The sequence below is a fragment of the Bombus huntii genome, chromosome 6 (assembly GCF_024542735.1).
Source record: "Bombus huntii isolate Logan2020A chromosome 6, iyBomHunt1.1, whole genome shotgun sequence".
Lineage (NCBI taxonomy): Eukaryota > Metazoa > Arthropoda > Insecta > Hymenoptera > Apidae > Bombus > Bombus huntii.
This window is the reverse complement of record NC_066243.1, coordinates 1,232,146-1,251,662: the sequence shown is the minus strand read 5'-3', so window position 1 is coordinate 1,251,662 and position 19,517 is coordinate 1,232,146. Positions and strand designations below refer to the sequence as shown.

General features: G+C 29.8%; 3 protein-coding genes and 1 long non-coding RNA gene across 13 annotated transcripts; 2 read left to right on the top strand and 2 right to left on the bottom strand.

The window, feature by feature from the left end:
• The first annotated feature begins 498 nt into the window (after positions 1 to 498).
• Positions 499 to 1,492, top strand: LOC126866505 (uncharacterized). The gene is made up of 2 exons (XR_007689901.1): positions 499 to 764; positions 1,265 to 1,492. It is a non-coding gene; the product is annotated as an uncharacterized LOC126866505 (long non-coding RNA).
• Positions 1,493 to 2,880: 1,388 nt separating this feature from the next.
• On the bottom strand, positions 2,881 to 7,841 carry LOC126866501 (elongation of very long chain fatty acids protein 6-like). 9 transcript variants are annotated; one of them, XM_050620146.1, is made up of 5 exons: positions 7,302 to 7,841; positions 6,414 to 6,600; positions 5,520 to 6,205; positions 4,391 to 4,797; positions 2,881 to 3,692 (listed from the first exon to the last, which is right to left on the bottom strand). In XM_050620146.1, the coding sequence occupies exons 4-5, from the start codon at positions 4,717 to 4,719 to the stop codon at positions 3,155 to 3,157; spliced, it is 867 nt and encodes a 288-aa protein (XP_050476103.1). In that variant the 5' UTR covers positions 4,720 to 4,797; positions 5,520 to 6,205; positions 6,414 to 6,600; positions 7,302 to 7,841; the 3' UTR covers positions 2,881 to 3,154. The 9 variants fall into 9 exon arrangements, with proteins under 9 accessions (XP_050476103.1, XP_050476101.1, XP_050476104.1 ...); XM_050620144.1 differs by lacking the exon at positions 6,414 to 6,600 and having other exon boundaries at positions 7,298 to 7,841; XM_050620147.1 differs by lacking the exon at positions 6,414 to 6,600 and having other exon boundaries at positions 4,391 to 4,794; positions 7,298 to 7,841.
• Positions 7,842 to 9,088: 1,247 nt separating this feature from the next.
• LOC126866498 (uncharacterized) lies at positions 9,089 to 11,376 on the top strand. Its single transcript, XM_050620135.1, has 2 exons — positions 9,089 to 9,593; positions 9,719 to 11,376. The coding sequence occupies exons 1-2, from the start codon at positions 9,449 to 9,451 to the stop codon at positions 10,564 to 10,566; spliced, it is 993 nt and encodes a 330-aa protein (XP_050476092.1). The 5' UTR covers positions 9,089 to 9,448; the 3' UTR covers positions 10,567 to 11,376.
• Positions 11,350 to 19,458, bottom strand: LOC126866493 (U2 snRNP-associated SURP motif-containing protein). Of its 2 annotated transcripts, none has more exons than XM_050620107.1 (20): positions 18,960 to 19,458; positions 18,849 to 18,888; positions 18,640 to 18,756; positions 18,471 to 18,567; positions 17,898 to 18,212; positions 17,478 to 17,542; positions 17,006 to 17,171; positions 16,616 to 16,779; positions 16,398 to 16,460; positions 15,632 to 15,675; positions 15,441 to 15,545; positions 15,129 to 15,356; positions 14,800 to 15,042; positions 14,463 to 14,649; positions 14,179 to 14,365; positions 13,549 to 13,682; positions 13,228 to 13,316; positions 12,901 to 13,060; positions 12,631 to 12,782; positions 11,350 to 11,907 (listed from the first exon to the last, which is right to left on the bottom strand). In XM_050620107.1, the coding sequence occupies exons 2-20, from the start codon at positions 18,870 to 18,872 to the stop codon at positions 11,628 to 11,630; spliced, it is 2,820 nt and encodes a 939-aa protein (XP_050476064.1). In that variant the 5' UTR covers positions 18,873 to 18,888; positions 18,960 to 19,458; the 3' UTR covers positions 11,350 to 11,627. The 2 variants fall into 2 exon arrangements, with proteins under 2 accessions (XP_050476064.1, XP_050476065.1); XM_050620108.1 differs by having other exon boundaries at positions 19,088 to 19,458.
• Positions 19,459 to 19,517: the final 59 nt, after the last annotated feature.

Genomic DNA, 19,517 nt, shown 5'->3' with positions numbered 1-19,517 from the left:
TTTGCTGTTGTTTCTTTTAAACCAAGGGATACTTGAAAGAATCTTAAATTCAATAATATATCATATATTAGTAAAATGGTTCAAATTACCTGAAGTTAAGAGACTTAATTATCATGAAAACAAGCGTAGAAATTTGGAAAAATATTTCAAACCGAGCAAAATAGCAAGCTTTTCGTATCCCAGCCGCTTTAATTCAATTAATTGACTAATGTGAATGAACTTTTAGCATAAAGGTATGAAGAATAAAGATAGAGTACGCGAGTCATATGTCATGTGTTCTATATTACCGTTTAAGCAAATGCGATATGGGAATAGAGAAAGAAAGCTGCATAGAGGTCTCCTGTATCTTTGTCTGATCAGACACGCACACTGACGCTGCTCATTGATCGGTATTGCTACTTTACACATATTTACTGTAGACACGGAAATAAGATGGCTCATATGCAGCGTTTTCTTTCTATTCCCATATCGCTTTTTCAACTCGCTCATCCACTCTGTCTTTCTTTTAGTCATCCGTGAAATTGCTACGTAAGATTATGTACGTGTAAGATTATCTTGTGCTGTGTTTTTCTTTTGCATATTTATTACCAAAGAGCTTTTACGTAGTAAGGTTACGTAGCAAGTTATCATACACGTACACTTAAGAACTAATGGCTCGGTAAGGAGTTCCCGTAGTCTTATAACAAGAAAATGACAATATGCAATCCGATGTTGCGCTGTGTTTCGCATATGGGCAATGCAATGCCGCCATGATAAAATTGATGGTACGTATGTAAGTACATGATAAGTGCAATATGTTAGTAAATTATTTATTTATCGAAACACATATTACATGTTAGTACGTTCATTAATATTAATTAACATTAATATTAATATTAACATTAACGTTGTTACATTATTTATTAGTATTAATTAACATTAATATTAATGGACGTACATTAACATTACTACATTAATATTAATAAATAATGTAACGACAGCATAGGTAAACATAATAGAAAACGAAAATGTAAAGTAATATTAATGATAAAACGTAATATAAAATATTAATAAATAATAATAAAAAGTAAAATTAATAATAGTAATAAAATAATAATAATGACAACAACAATTTTCTAAAAACAAAGTAATAAGCAATCGGTACTACTATAAATGATAGAAAGAAAACAAAATGATAAAGGAACAGATAAATCTGATAAAAATCTTCTATTATTATGTGTAATATTACATTTCATATATGTTATTATTATCTGTATGATTTTAGTTGGAATCTATCGATGTGGTACTGTCCGATGAGGAGTTGCTTATCTTAATAACGGATTGTAATAAAGTTGAAGCTATGAGAAGGTGATGGAAATAGTTCGAATTGTATATAATTCTCTGCAGACTTTAATGCATGTCAGGTTTTCTTTATCATTATACTGGTATACATCGCGTGCTATATCTCAGAATTGGGATACTTGCGGATTTCAATAAATAATGTCAAACAATATTTGGCCGTTGCGATGCCTTGTCGATGTCTTGTAAACAATTAATTTCTCTTTCTTAGGCAACTTACAGTTAGTTTGATTATCGCGCGATTTTATCATTCTTACATCATTAAATAGATTCTTGTAGCGTAGAGTTCAATACGTTCTTGTCTATTATGCTAGTGTGTAACCAAACAGGGCAGATCCCTAACTTTAAGCTTAGATACAATAGGTTCTTGTATATGCTAAATTACGACCAAACAGGGCAAATGCCTAATTTTATAAGTTCTTGTGTATGCTAATTTTAATTGAACTTAGCACTTGGCCGCATGATCCGATCACGAAAGTTAAGCAACACTGGGCACGGATAATACCTTAGATGGGTGGTGACTGCTTGGGAACTCCGTGTGGTGTTGGCATTTAGGCGCTGGCAGCTTAGTGCCTTGGGGCCGCCAAGCAGTCTGGTAGGGGAACCAGAAATTCAAGAGATAAAGTACTGCTAATAATAAGGTGGGTTCGCATACGCAACGATATTAGCAAGTAGTTCGGCACTAAAAGTGTGTTAAGGGTTAATTCTTTAATTTTAAACTAACGCTCAAGAAGACTATCCGCTCAGAAACAGTAATAGGATAGGATAGGCTAGACATCCCGCGTACCACAGCCACCGAAACAGTAACCAAATAGTAACGGAATAGGCGCCTCTGAGATACTACACCAGACGACAACCCGTCCAGAGAGACTAAAATCTCAGTATAAAATTCCTCCAAAATAAGCACTCGAGTCAGTCTGTTAAAACATTTTGAATCAGTCTCTTGTAACTCTTTAAATCATCCTGTTGTAACACTTTGAACCGTCACTGTGTGACATTAATAAATGACGTGATAATAAATTTTATTATCATGTACGAAGTTCAATTTTTTCACCTTATTTTGAAACGTTTGAACTGCGACGCGAAGAGATCACCGGCGATTTGTCTGTTTCGTGATTTTTTATGTCTCCTACGTAACACCGGCGTCAACGTGTTAATTTAGGCAGAAACTTAGAGTTAAGAGAAGCAACAGCTAATGTAACAGGCAGCTATATAGAAAAAACGGGTAACGGCTCGCCCGCTCAGAAATTCTGCAACACACGCTATTCATTATATGTTTCTTGTCATGCATAATAATAGATATATCATATACAAATATGTTATTGCTATGCAGTTCCCAATCACAATTCACATTAATAAAATGTAAAGTATTTAAACGAACATTTATTGCATATCGCGTTTTTAAATACACGTATTACATATTTATTTTCACTGGAATAAAATTTTGTCATACTGTTTTATAAAGAAACGTTACAACGTTCCGAAATAGATTCATTGAATAATTGCTTGAAAAGTCATTTTTATAGAAAAAGGGTTTCAAAATCTCCTTAAAAATATCTTTATTAATTCCTCTACTCGTACTAAGCGAGTTGCCATGAAATTTATTGCTAAATTCAATGTACAACAATTGATGTTATATTATTTTACTCGTGATTTTACGCTTGTTAACAAAGACTTGAAAAATCTATTACATTTCTTGAAATGTATATGCACAAATATAAATATATGTACTTGTAAAATAATTCTGATAAAATATTTACAAGAGACGTCACTTGGATGCATCCCTAGAAAAAGTTTTCAGAAATTTGCATGTGCTTCAATTAGCTTTGATGAGCTTGTCATTAATATTATTCTTCTTTTTGACTTTCATTCCACGTTTGCTAGACAGGTAAGCCTGTTTGAAGAATCTAGCGAAGAGAATGAAATAGCTCAAGTATATCAACAGACCAATTTTCGCGTTATGGGGCTTAATGTGGCATTCGACTTGACCGCTTTTTACATAGTTGTAAGCCGTAATAGTTACAAAGCAACCCCAAATCATTTGTACTGTCTGTAACGTAGTGATCAGCATGGCGATCCATTTTGGTGGATTAAAGCGCGTTGCTTTCAAAGCATAATAAGAATACATCCAGGAGTGAACGAAAAAATTTACTATAGAGTTCCATCTGGCGTATGCTGTAGTCTCTACAAAACATAGCCATGCGTAAAGAAGAACTGTTACATGGTGGTACCAATGTAGAAACATCAACGGCTGTTTACGTAGTACAATAAAAACTGTGTCGCCGAACTCCACGATCTTTGATAGGATGAACAACAGTGACCAAAATGCAGCAACGGGATCTTGCGTAAGGAAGCTAGAAAGAACATAATTATGGTTTTATTATGATTTAACATTTTAGGAATATCGTTTTATTTTGTAAATTGATTTCATATACCGCTTTGATGAGAGATGGATGCCGCCCGCAATATTCGATAATAAAGAAACGTGATAATCGTGTCATATGTATGAATGAATCGTCAACCATTAATTTTGTATCCAACGAGCGCGATCGCAGTACCACTGCAAACTCAATATCGTTAAGTTCTAATATTTTTGTATATAGAGTAGGTCCAGGCTCGAAAAATTAAACGATAAAGGCACTATAATTGTAAAATACAGCCAACTCATTTCAAATATAAAACAACATAGGATTACTTCAATGACTGTTTTAATACGTTAATATACCATATGAACCAGCCAAACGGAATCGCCTAAATATCTGCCTTATTTACTGCCGTACGAAACAATTTTCCAGAATAAAGGGTATATTATGGTTGTTGTTGTTGCTGCTGTTGCTGTTGCTGTTGTTGTTGTTATCTTTCAACGTTTACCAAGTGGAAAGTTATTCAAAATGATGACCTTAAGAACGTATTTCGAGGTGATCGAGGTCGTTGGATAGTACGCTTTCGTAAATAATTGTAACAATACATATTTAGTTAATGATTAGTTTTCAAGTTATTATTCTACGGAAAATATTTTGAAAGCTAAAATAAGGTACGAATGTTAAATTACCTAGGTACACAGATACTATGGTAGAACCCATGATAGCTTAATACGTGATACACTTCCGACCACATTCTAAGAAATCCAAAAATGGAAAATACCGCAAGTGATATATTCCACAAGGCAAGGGCACCTCTCAGTTCGAATTTCGGCCTATTTGACATGTAATGCTTTCCAGCAAAGATTAGGATGACATAAATGGCAGAATAGTAGAAGCAGTACGGATAATGGTTCGTAATTGTCGTAAGGGCATCCGAGTAAACAAAGTTTTTCTCAAAATTGAAGGCATACGAGTAATTAGGTACAGTTAGCGGCACGTGATTCAATTTGTCTATCATCTTGGAATATCTTTTTCTACTCGCTGGTCGTTAAAAAATTAAAGAAAAGGTGCAACTTTCACCTCTGCTGCCAATCTACTGAAAAGCAAAAAACCCGATTATTGAAATTATTTTTTTAAATGTAGGAAATATAATATTTACAAATAATATAAAATATTAACAGAACAAATTAATAATGTTTAATGAATACTTAACACAAAATATTATTACAGATCCAAAAGATTTAGAATGATAGTTCAGAGTAACTTTTGCAGATTAGTCGTTTCTATCGAAATTAAGGAACAAATAAAAATACCAGGTAACAAATGAATTGATCATATCAAACGAATTAATGTAACGTTTGTAAAAAAATACTTTAGATTATTTCAATAATAAATTGCTTTTCAAACAATCTTACACGATTTTAAAATACTATATGAAATTTTATAACGAAACGTTCAAATCTGCTGTGTGTAGGATTGTCATTTATAAAATGACACTGTTCTAGAGTAGAGAGCATTAAAATCCCTGAATTTTCCCGTTTGAAGTCTAGATACTTTTCATTATTTTTTAGATTAGATACGATATTTCGTACGCGGTAGAAACTTCTGTAAATTATATTGTAGATCGTAATCATAATCGCGAAATAAATAGAAAATATAAAAGTAGTTCGTACAAAGTAGGAACATTATTTGTATGTAATGAATGGTGCAGTGGAAAAGAAAAATTTTTTAGGGAACATTACTAGCGCGTATGAATTTATTTACTTTTATTTCTTTGGCAAGTCTGCTTAAGGTGAAACTGTAGAAAAGCTAACTTACCCTTCTATTTCAATGGTTTTTGCCTTTATATAGCGAAATTCAACGTTTTGAACAACATTTTTCTATACATGTAAAGGCTGAACTCGCTTAGTTTCCGCGATATTCACGAAAAGCTGCCTGTACCATTACAGCCTTCTTTCTCATTACAGAATTCTATCTATAGTTGTGTTTCGACGGTTGGACGAGTTTAAAGGTCCCATGCGCAACGTGTATTGGCCTAGTTTTCTTCAATCTAGCCGCCGCACGACGGCTAGCAATACTTTTGTAAAATAAGGACAATTATTCTTTTCGTAAAATAATATCAATTATTCGTTCACCGTACTATTCATATAATTAACTTCTTATCATTCGAGCATCGCCGGCCGGATTCAAAGGGCTAACCTAAACGATATTCAATTTTAATAATTGAACTATAACAAACATTTCTTACAGTTTCGCATATACTGTTGCAACGGAGTTTTACCCAAAAAAACAAAAGATAAGGGTTAGGTCTCGTTTAGCAATAAAAGCTGTTAGCAGCCAATACGAACTCATACGCTGTTACGAGCGCGCAACTATAAGCAGAATAATTTACTGTAGTGTTATCGACAGCTTTTTTGCGATTATCTCGAAAACTATGGTCGAACGACAGTTGCGTATACAGGGAGAAGTTGTTCAAAATTATGCCCTCGGAAATATATTCAAAACTCACCGAAATGAAAGAGAACGTGACAGTTCTACAGTTTTACTAAACAAACATTTACGAATAATTAAATTCAATATTAAATATATATATTTATATATATATATAATATATAATATATATATATATATATATATATATATATACTTGTATACTAAATTACTGATAAATATACTAATAAATAGAATTGTTTATGAATAAATAACGTATACCTACTTATAAAGTATTATGAAAAGTATTAAAAATTCATTTGATTACTTGCGTAACGAATGACTTTGAAATTTTCAGTACATTGCATGCTATATAATCGTAAATCGAAATTGCTAGAAACCATCGTTCAGACGTCTTCGGTACCGAACGGTCGGTAAGTTATCATTGACAACCTTAGCTGAGTGTAATCTATTAACCCATAACGTAATTTCAAATTAATTTCGATTTGTGTAAATTTATGATACAAAAATATCCGTATATATATATTTTAACTTGTTAACCGCGGAGTTTAATTTCAAAAATCCGTTATGGGATGCGCAGATAAAATCAAGCAATGATGAGTATATACGTCGATCGCAGAGTAAATGCTCCTATTATAAATTTTACGATAAAAGTAAAGCAAAACGTGGAAGGATTACATTTTTATTCGATAAAATATTAGCAATTCATTGTTGAGAAAAGGTATCGTTATTAAAAACTTAAAAATTGATAAAAAATAATAAAGTAAATTACACAAAACAATCCGGGAATAGCCGGTGCATTGGGGAAAATAATTAACTCAATTTATAAAAAGCAATACATTATACGGGGCATAACCGATATATCACAGAGAATAATCGAATAATCAAACTTTTTTCTTTTCTCTTCTTAATAAAATACATGATAGCTTTACTGGAAGTATAAAGGAAACATACCACAGACAAACATCTGAATTTATTTGCCTAAACACGCATAATTTAGTCATAAAATTTCACGTCATATATCAAATAAACTTATCAAGACTATTTCGTTACATGTCTACTCTGTTAAAATAAATCGTAGATCAGATTTTCAATTTCAGATTAGATTTTTCTTGTTGAAAAACAGAATACTTGAACGTTAATACTTACAGTTCTGTGTAATATTACTTGGATCTAATAAGACAAGACAAAAAGGAAGTCCCTTATCGTTCTTCTTCTTACATGCTCAGTTAACCGATCATTACTGTCACTTAAGGAGAAAAGCTTCAAGTATATATTGGCTATCCCACTCTCAACATCAGTCTATTTCTTCTAGGATGTTTTTATGAACATATTACATAAAACATCCTTATTTTCTAAAATCTTTGTTTACACTGTAATGAGACACTGCTATTGTGATTATAATAGTAAAATTTACATGTATAATGTATATAAAAGTTAAACATAGTCTCGTTACGTATTGTGGCTTATTAATATAGTGGACAATTAACTGTTGCAATACAATACTCTGGTGACCATGGCGTGAACCTCAAGGATGAATCTGTGTTGAATCATCAGATGGATTACTTTCATTCTCATTTCTCACTAATGTTTTACTAGCGACCAGTGTGTTTTGGCCAGTGTGAACGAAAGGAGAGTCCGTACGACGTACAGACGTAGCCCTGATGGGTTAATAAAGGAATTTAAAATGGATTACAATATTTAATTATTTTAGCAGGTTCAATTAAATTAATTTCAATTTTGGTTTTATCTCCTCTTAGAATAGTGTTAGAATATTGAAGCCTTGATTTTAAAAATATAATTCAACGACTTTTATACTCGGGGCTCCGTTGTGTATATGCCCGTTATAAATGTCCAAGCAACAAACTTTGGAAAGTTTAAACAGAAATTTAAAAATATACAAAAAAATAAATTACGCATCTTTTAAATGGTAAAGTGATTTGCGAACTGCTCGTAATAATGCGGTGATAAGGAGTCTGATCCTTTCGCGAATGAGGGATCTCACAAACGCGTATCGATATTAGGGCAAGTTATACGCGGCAAGCTTTTCGTATATCCATGCCTTACACGTCTTATTCAATTTTGCACATAAAATTATTTGCAAATATAAATCAAAGTTCTTGCTGCATTTCCGTATTCAACTGTTCATTATCCAAATGTATAAGAACATAGCAGAATGTAATGTTTATTTAATACGTTTAAATATGCGGTGAATAATTATCTACGTTGTACCTTGCATCATAGTTTCGCACAAATAAACAATCTCGACTTAAATGGCTATCACGTTAAGTAAACCAATGTTAAATAAATCTAAAGTAAGCTATACAGTAGGCTAAAAGTACCAAACTTTAAAAATACAAAACTTTTAATGACTCGCGGTATGATAACTACACTAAACATGACAATTACGTATCAATTAATAATAAATTATGAAACATTTCGTGATAATGTTTCTTCTTATGTGAAATTATCAAATCGGCCTGAGCGGAAAGTTCAGCGTGAGCAATCGATGGCTTTGATTTGAGCGGATATAGATTAAGTACCGTATTTAAAACTAAAAAATAGAATTAAATAGAAATAAAATACCATTTGAAAGAATTAAAAGATTTTGTTGATAATAGATAGAATAAAATAGATCATTAATTTTAATTGCTACGAATTAATGTTATAATAGTTTTAATTAATGCATTATAAATTATTATAAATTAATGGAGTATTTGTGAAAAAGCTGCAGGATAAAAACATATTATCAGATGAAAGTGTAATCAAGCATTCGTTCGGAGTTCGGCGAAGTAATAAGCGAATGATTTCTTACATATATTTAGATTATATATAATTAGATTTAAATTTAATAAGCGCATTTAAGTTTAATAAGCGAATGATTTCTTACACATATTTAGATTATATATAATTAGATTTAAATTTAAATAACGAATGCTCGTTTGCAGTTTCATTTTATCAAATTTTACTAAAATCCGGCGAACAGCGAGCATTCGCTTAGACTTAGTTGGTCTAAACTGTTGGCCACACTGTTATTATGAACAATTTTAACTAGAAATTTCATTTGAAAGATCTAGATCATGTATCTTCAGTCGTAACAAATCGGACGAAAAAATTAAATCGATCTAATTCTTTGCATGTATGAACGACGTTGGAGGACCAATATCTGTGTAGTATAATTTCCATTTATTTGAATCTTCGTTTCATTCGTTCGTTCGTTCGTACTTTGTACTAAAAGAGCAAATTTTCTTGAATTTGCATACTGTTTTTTGTAGTGTTTTAGGTTTTTTCAAGCTATGGATTTGCAGAGGAACATAGCAGCTAGATTAGTGGATATTTGCGCCTACATAAAATGTAACAATAGTCGACTTCGAGGAAATCATCTTTATTGCTTTCCGAAAGAAAACAATCCGCTTCGTAAAGAATGGATTTCAAGAGTTGGTAAGTACAGGGTGTTGATACTGTACGTTATGTATGTTTGGCATTTGTTAATTTTCTATATCAATATTACTCTTTCTATCTATATTACTTTCTGTTGCTATCTATATTTTATATTTCTTTATCAGGCAATCCAGCTCTACAATATTATGCTAGCTCTACCATAAGAAGAATGGGTATCTGTGCTGAACATTTCTCACCTGAAATGTTTAAACCAAACCGTACACAAAATATCAGTAGAAGGAAAATGTTGAAAATGGATGCTGTACCTCAACCACCAAAAGATATATTAGAAAATAAAGAAGAAAAAGAAGAGGATGTACATGAAAGACAGCTGGTGAGAGAAGAAGGGGAAAAAGGAAATGAAGAAGGAAGAAAAGGGGACGAACAACAATGCGACTACCAACAACGACAACAGCAACAACAAAATGCAAGAGAAGAAGAGGTAGCAAAAGAAGAAGAAGAAGAAAAAGAATTACGTGTTAATAAACCATTGCTGAATTATACAAGAGTGCCATTTACATTTTGTGACAATGAGGATACAATGCAATGGGTAATGATTGAACCAGAAATGACAAATTACAAAGTACAAATTGAAAATTCTCAAAATAAAACATTTTGTGAAATGAAATTGGAAAATGAATGTGTTCAGCTCATGAAAGAGAATAGAGATTTAAAAGCACAATTAAAATATCTGAAACAAAAAGTCAAACGAATCAAAACCTCCAGAGATCATTTTTATAACAAGTTGCGCAAAGTAGAGACTGTGGATGAATTTTTAGATAGACATGGGTGTAAAAGCAACGTCGTAAGGACTTTCATTAAGTTGCAACTGAAAGGTGAAAATTTGTCATATACAACCGAAGAACAAGATTTAGCAAAAATGATATTTTACAATTCTGCATCAGTTTATAATAAACTAAGGATAAGCGGATGTCATTTACCAGCTGAGAGCACAATACGGAGGTGGGTCTGAATCTATAATTCAAAGAAAAAAAATGGAGAAGAGATGGAAGCAACCATTAGCATATTTCTGAGTTTTACCAGAAACAGAAGAAATGAAAAGTGATGAAGTAATTGCATTACTAAAAATATGCTTAACACAATTAAAAGAAGGGTTCATTTTTCATTTATGAAAGTACAATGTATTATGCGACTTTCAATTTTCTTTATCTAATTAAACACTTACTTGTGCAATTAAGAAATCATGAAAATATTAGGAGTATGTTGGGAATTGTAATTGTAATTGTTGGATTAGTTGTTTAAGTTTTTCATTTATTGTATCGTTTTTCGTTATATGAACACCAAATTTTTGCAAATACATCTTTCGAAATATGTCACTGTTGTGCTATTTTACAAAGAACAGGAATTTAAACATTATAACTTAATAATGTATTTATTTACGTATATTTAATCGGATGTGCTTAAATAATAGAAATTAAAACTGTATTAGAAAGCATTTTTTGACAATATATTTGTTACAAATTTATACATGAACTAATCAATTTATGTATAATCCGACGAAATTTTTATGTAACACTTTTCATGAAAAATATCTGAAGTATGCCCATGCACGGATCAATGTAATGAAATTTAATTTTCAAATATTTCAAATACTCTAATTAATTTTATTTTCAACTACATAATTACAATAAAGTGACAAAAGGGAATAAGAAAGTCACCTTTTAGTTTTAAATCTGTACACTTTTTTTATACATATAATGCGGTTATATACTAGTAATATAAATAAAGGTATATGTATAAATAGAATCCTTTTTTATTATAATTAAGTATTCTATCGCTCTGTTTTTTATGCACATGTTTGTCACATACCATATATATAAACAGCATAAGCATATAAAATAAATTCACTTAAAGATAGTTGTAGGAAGGAAAACATTAAAAGAACAGAAAATTATTGTAAACTATTGAATACACAATTAGTATTGCATTCATTAATTTTATGTAACAATTTCTGTAACGTAATTTGTTTTGTAATTCTATTAACATTATAATATAGAAAAAATGTAAAGTATCTTAATATTTATGCTTATGTCTATATTTGCGTGAAGATGGAGAAGGGGGACTATTAGCTCTATGTTTCGAAGTACGTGGTGGAGGTGGTGGTGATAATGATGGTGATCTAGCCCTTCTTTTTCTGTCATTTCGTTCACTATTGGGTGATCTACGAGATATTCTGGATGAAAAAGAAGGAGAAGGTGTTCGTCGAATACGTGGCGGAGATGGTGTCATTGGTACTCTCTTTTTATATGGTGATCGCGATCTACGTTTACCACGTGGTGATCTACTGCGTGATCTGAAATTTAATGAATAAATATTTTGTAATAATATTATAATCTAGGTTTGAAGCCCATTTTATAATTGAAACTGTTAATTGTTTTCACACTTTTAAATATGGGATATTTCACGTATTGGCTGTTCTATTTTGACGAGTTCTTTTCATCAAAATTGGTGTTATTTTAGATTGTTTTAAATAACGATATATCTTTCAATTTATATTTATATCATTATATATTAATCATGATAAAATAATTTGATTTGTATTTAAATCATAGTCCATAAATTTTCCTAAAACTGTAATATATAACATATATGTAAAGTATTTAGCTGCAGAATTCATTAGAATGCATTAGAATTCATTGAAGAAAAAGCAAAAATGTATTTCAGAAAGTGTGATGCAGTTTGGGCACTCACTTTAATCACTGTCTACTTTCTGAAAATGTCTGTAATTGTTTGGTATAGTTTATTTGTGCATGCTTTACGAATAGTCGTTATTTATTAGTGAATAATTTGCAAATTTTTCTTATTAACATGTAATATAAAGTATGATACTGTTAAAAAAAAAACACAAAATATCATCAACTCTTTTGTAACAAGAGGATATTATTAGTGTCTTTTTAATACCCATATATTCTTTATGTAATGTCAATGAACTGTTGTTTGAACTATCTTTCTGTTATATATTTTTTTCATATTGAATCGGAATCTCTGCGATAGATTATTTTTTAAAAATATTTACCTATATCTATTACTTTTAGCTGATGGACTTGTCGAATTCCGTCTTCGATCTCTATAATGGCTTGGAGATTCTGGAGTCGTGCTTCGCTTTTTTTCTCTTCGTCGTTCATCGTCACGTTCTTCGCTTTTTACATCTTTCATTTCCCTTTCACTCTATAATAAAAGATTTAGTCATTGTATAATAAAAACTCTATGATAAAAATATCTTATAAAATCTATTCTACTAGATTATACTAGAACTTAAAATAATGTTATAAGCAGAAAATTTTACCTTCCTTATCAGTTTTTTTCTATAATGTTCTACCTGTCCTTGAATCGTCATACCAGATTTTAGTGTCCTTCTGCCACTTTCCAATTCATCTTGATATTGCATTGTTTTAACTTCAATTTCGCGCAATCGGCTCCTTCTTTCTTCATTGTAATCTCTACCACTATCAAATTAAAGATTATTGTAATTAATAATTTTATTAAAACATCAGATTATTACTTGAAACATGCAAAGATGATGTGTGTATATATAGTATTTCTTTAATCTAATTGCTGTGTAATATTTACATTATTTGAAAAAATAAGAAACAGTCGAACATTTATGTATTACCTGGAATCCATACTAGTATCTTGAGAATTTGAATCATCATTTTGACCTAATTCTTCCCATTTACTAGTTGTCATAGCTTGTGCTTCAACCTAATATAACAAAATAACTTATTCTATAAAATGAGAAACATAAAATAGTACTATAAAAGAAATCGTGATCTATTTTCCTTAAAAATAGCTAATCACAGGACATTTCCCCGTCATTTTTTTTTTTTACAATTTTTTACTGTTGTTACAATCAGATCACTACAATTTGAACCTAGTTCGACTCGAAAAGCGATTCATTTAACACAATTTCCTCTTGCAAAATAATTGTCTCAACCTGATCAGGGTCAACAGTTTCCCAACGAGATGGTACAAAACCCGCAGGAATTGATGGTTTTTTATCGTCTTCTTTACTTTGTACATTTAAAGAGTCATCTTCATCCATAGGAACGCCATCTATATCCTCATCCACTGAAAACATATGATGATATGTACTATATGAAACTAACTATATGAAATAGCGAGTAATAATAAAAATACACAGTGCAAAAAAAAAGCGATATTTATAGAGAAAGTTAATGTAATAAAAATATTACTTAAGGCTTGCTTTAGTTTTGTGCTATAGATATACCGACAATTGCGTAGGCGTGGATCAATGAATCAGCTGATGGTCCTTTCTCTGTATTTTGCTCACACTTCATGCACCCAAGCTTTGAGGCTTCTCACTTTGTTCCCTCAGAACGCAAAGTGTAAGTAAAATAGAGAGAAAGGTTTTGTTAGCTGATCCATTGGCCTACAGTAGCTAATATAGCTGTATTTCTAGCGTAAAATTAAATTGTTTATAATTTAAAAAATTAGTGTCATTACACTTTTGTACACGAATTTTCGTCATTGTCTTAATGTCCAGAATCATACTTTATAAATATCGTTCACATGTTTTAACACTGTACAATTCAAATATTCTTACTAGGTACACCATCAATGTCATCATAATTAGATGTTGTTTGTGGTGTTAAGCCATGTTTCATAGCACCCTTAAGAAGAGCAGCACCGTCTAATGGTACTCCATCCAAATCTTCTGCACCATCTCCATCTACATCTGATAAAGGTGCTCCATCAATATCTTCATCATTTTCTGGCTCTGGTTCATCTATCTATAAAAATAAAATTACCTTTTACTTTTACCTTTCGCGCTTACTTCCCATTATTTCGTTAATACGAAGGATTTACGATATACAGCGTTAAATTTACCAAAACAAGGCCGAGGAAGGTGTTTTGTAATTTAACAAGAAAGTCTCGTGGATAAACTGCCCAATCTTCCCATGCTCTAAACATTCTCATTACACGAACTTTAAATCCTTCTGCTTTTAATCTGCTATCAAATTGTTTATAAGCTTGATGAACTTCGTTAAATATATCCAAAAGTCGAGTTTCAAACCTGCATTAAAAATACATTTACTGATGTCAATTCATATCAACAATTACATTAACTACTATATAACAGACACAAATACACTTAATGAATCACTAATTTGTATATTTTAAAATTAAAATTTAAACATTTTATAACTAAAATAAAACAACTTACGCCTTTCGATAAATGGTAGCATTATTTACTTTTACCCCGCAATTATGTAATATATCAGATATGAGATATAATCTCGCAATTTTCTTATTAACAGGAGTTTGTAATATTGACAATGATTCCGAAATACAATCACAGATTTCTTCTGCTGCTTCAGCATGCTCTATACAAAATACCATTGCCTCTGCAACTTTTATCCTTTCAGGCGATATATTGCGTAATAAATCTTCCAATCGATCTCGTTGGCTATAAATATAAATATAACAAAATATTGAAAAAGGATTTTAATAATCATAAATAAAATTAGTAAAGAGCTGCAATATTTGTAACACCTGTTTGACAAACTGCCTCTTCTAGGTTCTTGTCTTTCTTCCATTTCAATCAATTCATCAGGCATTCCTTGTGTCCATGGATTAATAGGAGGAGGTCTCCACACACTTCCACCTTTAAACATCCTGAAGTCTTCAGTGCGCCATTCCTTTTGTCCATCTCCTTGTAATATGGAATATAATTTCCATCGATAATAAATATGTGCTGGAGAATAATTTTCAAATAAAAATCTAAAATTAAAATATCATTAATATATATATATATATAATGTAACAAAATATTAACTTTTCATAATTACTTGACATTATACAAACCTAAACATTGGATTATTTAATTCTCGATTCATGATCATTGCTTCAAACATAGGGCCTTCCCGAATTACAAATTCTACCATTCTATGTATTAACATAACTAAATTTCTATAACATAAAAACTTACTTCTTTAATATTTATAAGCAAAGTACTGTGGTATATCTATTTTTAATTAGCAGAAATAACAACATACCTTTCTGTAGGAATAACCACTTTGACAACTGCATTTTGTAAAACCTATGATAATTCCCATTACAGTGCAATGGTTATAGTTAATTGAACATTCCAGACCAAATTGATCCATCCCAAACATAATTATCGTCAATTCGTTATAATGGAATTTGTAACAAATAAATTATAGCAAATATAAAAACTATTTATATAAAAAATATTATGTATAATAAATAACATATTTTTATATTTTAAATAGATATGTTAAATTTATAGATATTAATAGAAATTACAGAAGAATTACAGAATTAAATTTGTCTTTAAAATTTTCTTTACCATTAAAACATAAGATATATATAAACAATAAGGAGTAAAGAAATTCTCATGATTTCTATCCTGTCACAATGAAAATATTTTTAATAGATCAATAAATTGTTCTTGATAAAAATGAATCTGAACAGAACTACTTTGCATCAAATAGTAATATACTTATTTGTTACATTATTTTTATACAGTAAATTTTGAAGTTCGTCTTCCTCAAAGACCAAATCTTGAATGAAAAAATGTCATATTACATTTTCTCTTATTCTTTTTCATAAGGAATTACGTCATTCTGTATATTATAAGCACGTAAGAATTATTTCAATTTTTCTTATTATATTACTTGGCACTGTTATTATTAGGATATTTTAAACATAAACATTAATTTCTAATAAAACATTGATATATAAAATTATAACAAATGTTTTTGCAAAAAATAAAAATTTTTACTAGTGGACAAGAATTACCTTTTCAAAATTTTCTTTTTCCTGAGGGTCTGCTGTTTGAAGATTACGATTGCGAGGTGGTATCTACGATCAAATTTATAAAATTACACAGGTTTATATTGATTTCTTTTATAAATAATTATAAATCATTAATACATTATTGATCAATCGTGTAAGTTACAACTCAATATTTTTGGTCAACGACCTTAATATATCCTAATTTTGTTTATATCATATACCTTATGTCTATCACGGCGGTGTGGTTGAGCACTAAATGGAAGACCAGACGGAGGTGGTGGTTGGGTAATTTCCATTAAAGCTGGTGGAATATAAATGGGATAAGGTGGAATCGGTACACTTTTTCCCCAGCCTAATTTCATTTCATACTGCATTATGTCACGACCTAATTAACATTATATTGTAATGAAATATCTGTATAATCGTATCATAATAATATATATATTATATATATATATATATATATATACACACTCATATCCAATGTATTCAATCATTAAAAAGAAATGGAAAAATATTCACACCGATGAACATTCATAAATATTAAACATTAATTTAACTGATGAACAACCATTTTTTGTAAATTTAAAATAATATAACTATCTTTTCACCATTAAGATTTTTTAATGCTCTTTCTCCATCTTTACGACTCATAAATGCAACAAAACCACAATTTCTTTGTCTGGCCTTTTCCTCATCACTACGTGGCCACATAATTTTAATACTAGCCAATGGTCCGTATTTGCCAAATATTTCCATCAATTGCTGTTCCGTGATCTACATTAAACATAAGAATAAAACATATATATATGAGAATAAGCTGCTATTAATAATTTTTACATAGAATATTTTATACAGAATTATAATTCTAAATATTAATTTTCATTTCGTTGTAATATATAATAGTATACAGAAATAAATTACATAATAGTGTACAATTTTTACAAAACTTTACAAGAAAAATTGTAAAGCTTGTTAAACACTATTCTAATAAATGAAATATGATATAGATATATTATGTAAATATATCTATGATGTAGATCTATTCCAAATACAAAATTAATATTTAAACTTGATTTATACCTTTGGATTTAAATTCCCCAAATATAGATTTGTTGTGTTAGGATCGCCATTGTCAAATGATCCATCTATGAAAAACAGCATTTTTATATTTTTAATATAATTTTAATACTAAAAAACAGACATTTAAAATTAAGTAGAGGAAATTCTAGAAATGGGTACTGTTTACCCTCATAAATCAGGGCTAGGAGATGTGGATCATCAATAAGGTTATGTAGATTATTTTTTCGTGAATCAGGATATGAAGATGTGCAACCTAATATATTTTAATAAATTTAAATTGTTAATATAGGGATAAGAAATAATTATTTACACTAAAATATGTTAGCTTAAAAAATAACAATTATGTTTTTTAAGACAGTTTTTATGAGTGATTATAATTATGTAAGATTGTGATTGAGCGTATCTTTATCACTAAATTACCTTCAACACATTTTAATGCTGCTAACATTGGATCCTCTGACTGGGTAGAAATAACGTTTTTCACTACACCTTTATATTTATGTCTCTCCTCTCGTTCTTCTTGTATCATTTTTAATTCTTCCTTAAATAATTCAAGGTTGCTTTTCTTCTTCTCACCTTCCTTTTTCTTTTTGCCCAATCTATCTAATTTTCTTTCATTCGATCCTAATAATCTTGCATATTCTTGCGCTTGCTCGGCTGATGATCTGCTATCTACGAGCTCCGATATTTTTGATTGTGGTTTATAAAGTTTTCCCTTTTCGCGTGTATCTTCCTCTATTGAATAAATACATATTTTCACATAAAATTGTAAGTTACAACAATCATAATCAACAATATAATATGTAATAAGTAATAAATCAAATAGTTTAGAACATAAATTATTTATATGGCTTTTCTTTAGCAAATATATTTTGAACAAGTATATTTCATTACATTATTTTCAAAACAAAAATTGCTAATATATTTCATAAATCTCAAACTATGATTATCTTAAATATATATCTCCCATTTCACAGAATAGGATTAACTTACGTCGTTTGCCTGCATCATAAGTCCCTGCTTTTACCCAAACTTTGCTAGTTGTTTTATTAGGTGTTTCTTGAAACGTTGCTACAAATTCTTCAAATGCCTATATATACAAATAAATGTTTATATGTTTACTTTCTTTACAATTATAATTTTTTAATTTTGTATTGCTTACTTGAGCTGCAGCTTGCTCTTGTTCTTTTTTACGTTGTTCTTCTAATTCTTTCTTACTCAATGGTCTTTTACCCATTGTGCCAATAGAAAACGCTTTAAGCTTTTGTTCTGCTATTTGCTATATATTTAAAATAATCATTAATGGGTGCAATTATGATATAAAAATACTAAAATTAAATTGAAATATGAAATAAATTTATTTAATTTTACCTTCATAATAGCTTTATCTGCCATTTGTAAATAATTTAACCTAAAAAAATGTTCAGTTTGTAATATCAAACGATAGTGATTTACAAGGATATATTAGTATATAGTACTTACTTTTAAACAAAGGAAAATTTTGAATAAATTTTATGAAAAATGATAATTAAAATTTGTGAACATATGTAAGAAGTTTTACATCGTCCATAAGTATTAAAAATTGTTATTAACATAGGAAATATCTATACCTTATAATTGTTTTTGAAAGACGCGTTTAAAAATTTTTATAATTAAACATTATCATGTAGAGTTTATTTTAATATTTTTAAAAACATTTGTATTTCAATACATTTTGCATTAAAGAATTGAGTAACCATAAATTGAACACGTATCGTATCTTCATTCACAGTTTGATAATTGTATATACAATATACAATATACAATGAATAGTCATATATAAGCTAGGTAGAAGATGTGCGTCAATCAAACATTATGTTTTACTTTTAGTACTGTCTGATTAAATAACGTACTGTAGGCTGTATATATAGATAAGTTATGTATTTGTGTTAACAGATAAAAAGTGTTCAGTCTTAAAACTGTTACTGTAATAAATTTGAGTAACGATAAATATGGCATTATACCATATGCAATGTAAAAGTATTACTTTTACTGAAAATA